At 59.0% G+C, this 3,362-nt stretch overlaps 1 protein-coding gene across 1 annotated transcript in view; it reads right to left on the bottom strand.

Moving 5' to 3' along the window:
• Positions 1-6: 6 nt before the first annotated feature.
• Positions 7-3,362, bottom strand: part of EIF4G1 (eukaryotic translation initiation factor 4 gamma, 1) — a gene marked incomplete at both ends in the record, with an annotated part of 7,276 nt that continues 3,920 nt past the window's right edge. The window contains 11 exons of the mRNA XM_009872685.1: positions 7-95; positions 211-351; positions 430-511; positions 604-738; positions 853-951; positions 1,303-1,384; positions 1,476-1,601; positions 1,758-1,930; positions 2,086-2,201; positions 2,296-2,552; positions 3,195-3,297. Of these exons, the coding sequence (XP_009870987.1) occupies positions 7-95; positions 211-351; positions 430-511; positions 604-738; positions 853-951; positions 1,303-1,384; positions 1,476-1,601; positions 1,758-1,930; positions 2,086-2,201; positions 2,296-2,552; positions 3,195-3,297 (1,403 nt within the window). The remainder of the gene's footprint in view (positions 96-210; positions 352-429; positions 512-603; positions 739-852; positions 952-1,302; positions 1,385-1,475; positions 1,602-1,757; positions 1,931-2,085; positions 2,202-2,295; positions 2,553-3,194; positions 3,298-3,362) is intronic.

Below are 3,362 nucleotides of genomic sequence, written 5' to 3'. Positions count from 1 at the left end.
CTCAGCTGGGTCCTTGCTGGACTCCCACTTGTAGAAAGCCTCCTCTTTGATGACATCCTCGTCGTAGAGGGCGTCAAAGAACATCCGCAGCAGGTCTGCAGGGGGGACAAAGCGGAGCCTCTGCCATTTCCCAGCCACCAACCAACCCTGTTGGGATGGAGACACACTTGCCACCCCCCTCCATGGCCCACCCCGTCCCACAACACTCACTGGGCGGCTGGTCCAACTTCACCACCAATGCTTGCAAGGCATAGAGTGCCTGGAGCTCCTTCTGTTCGTCCCGCAGGTACTTCTGCAGCAGCTTGGCCTGGTTGCGGATGACCATGGCATCCACACGGTAGGGGTTCTCGACTGCGGGAGATACGGTGTGAGAGAGAGGCAGTGTGGGCAAGGGGATTCCCCCTGCCCCCACCTCACCCCGATACTCACAGATGATGGCCGAGTGGCACACAGACGTCATCAGGGCCCTGATAAACGTGTTGGATGAGACCTGCTGCTCGCTCAGGTTGGCCTGGAGGAGAAAGGGTAGAGGGGCCGTGAGGTGGGGACAGAGCAGGGTGGGAGCCCCTGGACCCACAGGCACTGCCATGCCCACGCTCTCACCTCGATCCAGTCATGTATTCTTTGGTTGTTCGGGTTCTCCTTCAGCAGTTTGTCCATTTGCTTGCACAGCTCCTCTGAGGTCAGCTCCTTCCGGCTCGGCGTGTCCGAGCTGTCCCCCATCGTGTATTCCAATTTCTGGGGGAGCAGGCAGAGATGAGCTTGTTAAAGTCAGCACAGGGGAACACCACACTCTTGGCAGCAGGATCCCCCAGGGTGCCCCCTCCAGCCCACCTCTGAGCTCACTCCCACCTGCTCTGTGACAAATTTGTTGACATCCTGGTCCTCAGGGAGGAATTCCTTCCAGCTCAGGCCCCCGTCCCGCCACAGCTTGCCTGCAGTCTTCTGGCTCTGCAGGACAGTTGGTATCAGCATCCCATGCCCTCTGCTCTCCATAGAGGGGAACGCTGCGTATCTTGGCCATGTCACCCCCGTGGCCCAGACACGGCAAAGAATCATAGACTCATAGAATGCTTTGGGTTGTTAGGAATCATACAGCTCATTTAGTTCAGCCCCCTGCCACGGGCAGGGACACGTCCCACTAATCCAAGTTGCTCAAAGCCCAGTTCAACCTGGCCTTCAACACTTCCGCAGAGGGGGAATTCACAACTTCTCTGGGCAACCTGTTCCAGTGTCTCACCACCCTCACAGAAAACTGCCTCGAGGCAGCAGCCAGCAGCTACGTGAACCCCACGCACTTACCATGCCCTTGCACAACAAGCCCAGCACCTCGACCAGCAGCGTGGTGGCCTTCCCAATGGGCACCAGGGGCTTCGTTATCTCCCTGTAGGGCACAAGAGACCCACGTGAGCTACCTAACCCCAGGTGTCCCTCTGGGACCCTGTGGCAGCCCCATGGATGGGAACAGCCCTCACCTGAACAGCTCCTCCATGGGGATGCCTTCCTCTTGCAGGATGGGGGTGATAAGCTCAGCCAGGTACAGCCAGATGTGTGGGATGTCGATCTCCATGTCTTCTGCAATCTCCAGGATCTCCCGCAGCCTGCAGGGCAGAGGGGTGCCGTTGGGATCCAGCAGCCCCCATGCCCTCGGCTAGGAGGGACCTCAGGAGGTGTCAGTCATAGGCTCTGACCAAGGCAGGGCTGAATTCAAAGCCAGATAAATACCAGCCAAGGGCCAGGGTGCCCCAGCCCCTCACCCTTTGTAGTACTGCTCCTTGGAGAGCATGCCTGCCTTCACCAGCTGGCACAGTAGGACCCCCATGTGCTCGCGGGAGATGGTGCTCCTCTCCAGCGTGGACTCAATGCCATTCTGCACAAAGATGTAGAGCGAGGAGGGGCTGCCCAGCTCCTGCACACACTGCAAGGCCTCCTGTGGGGGAAAACGGGGGTCAGTACTGCCCCATCGCCAGCCCCAGCTCCCCGCTTTCTCACCCAAGCCCCGCCGGTACCCTGCACAACAGCACTACCACCCAGGTGTGTTACAGGGGCCCTATGGTGCTGTGCCTGGCTACCCCCTCCTCGCACCTTCATGTCGTTGATGTGTAGGTACTCCTCTATGATCGCCTTGGATTTCTTCTCCAGTTCCTCATCCGACAGCGCAGGTTTGGGGGATGCTGCAGGAGGGGATGGCTCTTGTTTAACTGTGAGGAGAAAGCAAAGGTGAGGCACTGCCTGGGACAGGCAGAGCCCCAGGCCATGGCCAGATGACCAGGACGTTGCTTCTCCCCAGCTCACTGGTCTCTCGGCTCCTGTCCCGTTCCTCCGTCATGCTAGCAGCCTTGCGCACAGCCTCAGGGCCGCCCTGCTTCTCTCGTTCTCGACTCCTGTCCTCTGTCTCTTTGCTGAAGCTCCTCTTGGTGACAGCAGACCTGTTCCTGTCTGCCCGCTCCCCCCGGTCAGGACGCTCCAGGCGGTCACTGCTCTTCTCTGAACGCGACTCTCGGTCCCCTCTGTCCCCAGCCTTCTCTGACCTGTCGCGGCTGGAGCTGCTCCTGGGTGGGAGGAGGACAGACACAGCATAAAGAGTCTATCACCACCCATCCTGCAGAGCTCTGCAAGGCAAGGCTGTCCCGCTCCGATGCCAGACCTTACCAGGGCCTCTTCTACCACCTGAACACCCTCAGGGGAACACATTTTTCCCTGTTTCTCGTTTCAACTCCTGCCCATTTGCCTTTTGCTCTGTCCCTTGGCATGGCCAAGCAGAGCCTGCTCCCATCCTGCCCATGCCTTCCCCCCTGCTGCAGAGTGTAGTGAGATCCTTCTTTGCTTTCCTCTTTTTTTGAACAAACCCAGCTCCACCTCTTCTTGGGGACCTTGTGATCCAGCCTCCACAGGGCTCCCTCAAGACCATCAACATCTGCCATCTCCTCAGAATCCCAGATCAGACCCAGAACTCAAGGTGTGCTCCCCCAAGTGCCAAACAGTGGGGAGATATCCGAGGGCGGGGTCAGCCTTCTTTGTCACAAGGACTCACCACCGACACCAAGCTCTGCCAAGGCCCCATCCTACCAAAAGGGATTATTCCAGTCCAGACCCCACACATTTGCCTACATATTGACCAACTGCTGCCCAATTCGGGGAGTTCCTCCCTGGGCTGCAGACGGACACGCATCAAGGCAGGGCTGGACCCTCACCTCTGCACCACACGCCGAGACTCCAGGTTCTCGGCAGGTGTCGACTGCTGGAGCGCCGAGAAGCGGTTCAAGGTGGTCGCGGCTGGTCGCCCTGAATCAGATGCTGGGTGTGAAAAGAGGGGAGGAGACTCAGAGTTCGGCACCACCCCAGTACCAGAACCGGGCAAG

Source organism: Apaloderma vittatum, unplaced genomic scaffold (assembly GCF_000703405.1).
Source record: "Apaloderma vittatum isolate BGI_N311 unplaced genomic scaffold, ASM70340v1 scaffold22487, whole genome shotgun sequence".
Taxonomy (NCBI): domain Eukaryota; kingdom Metazoa; phylum Chordata; class Aves; order Trogoniformes; family Trogonidae; genus Apaloderma; species Apaloderma vittatum.
Note: the sequence above shows the minus strand (reverse complement) of the source record. Positions and strands in the feature narration are given on the sequence as shown.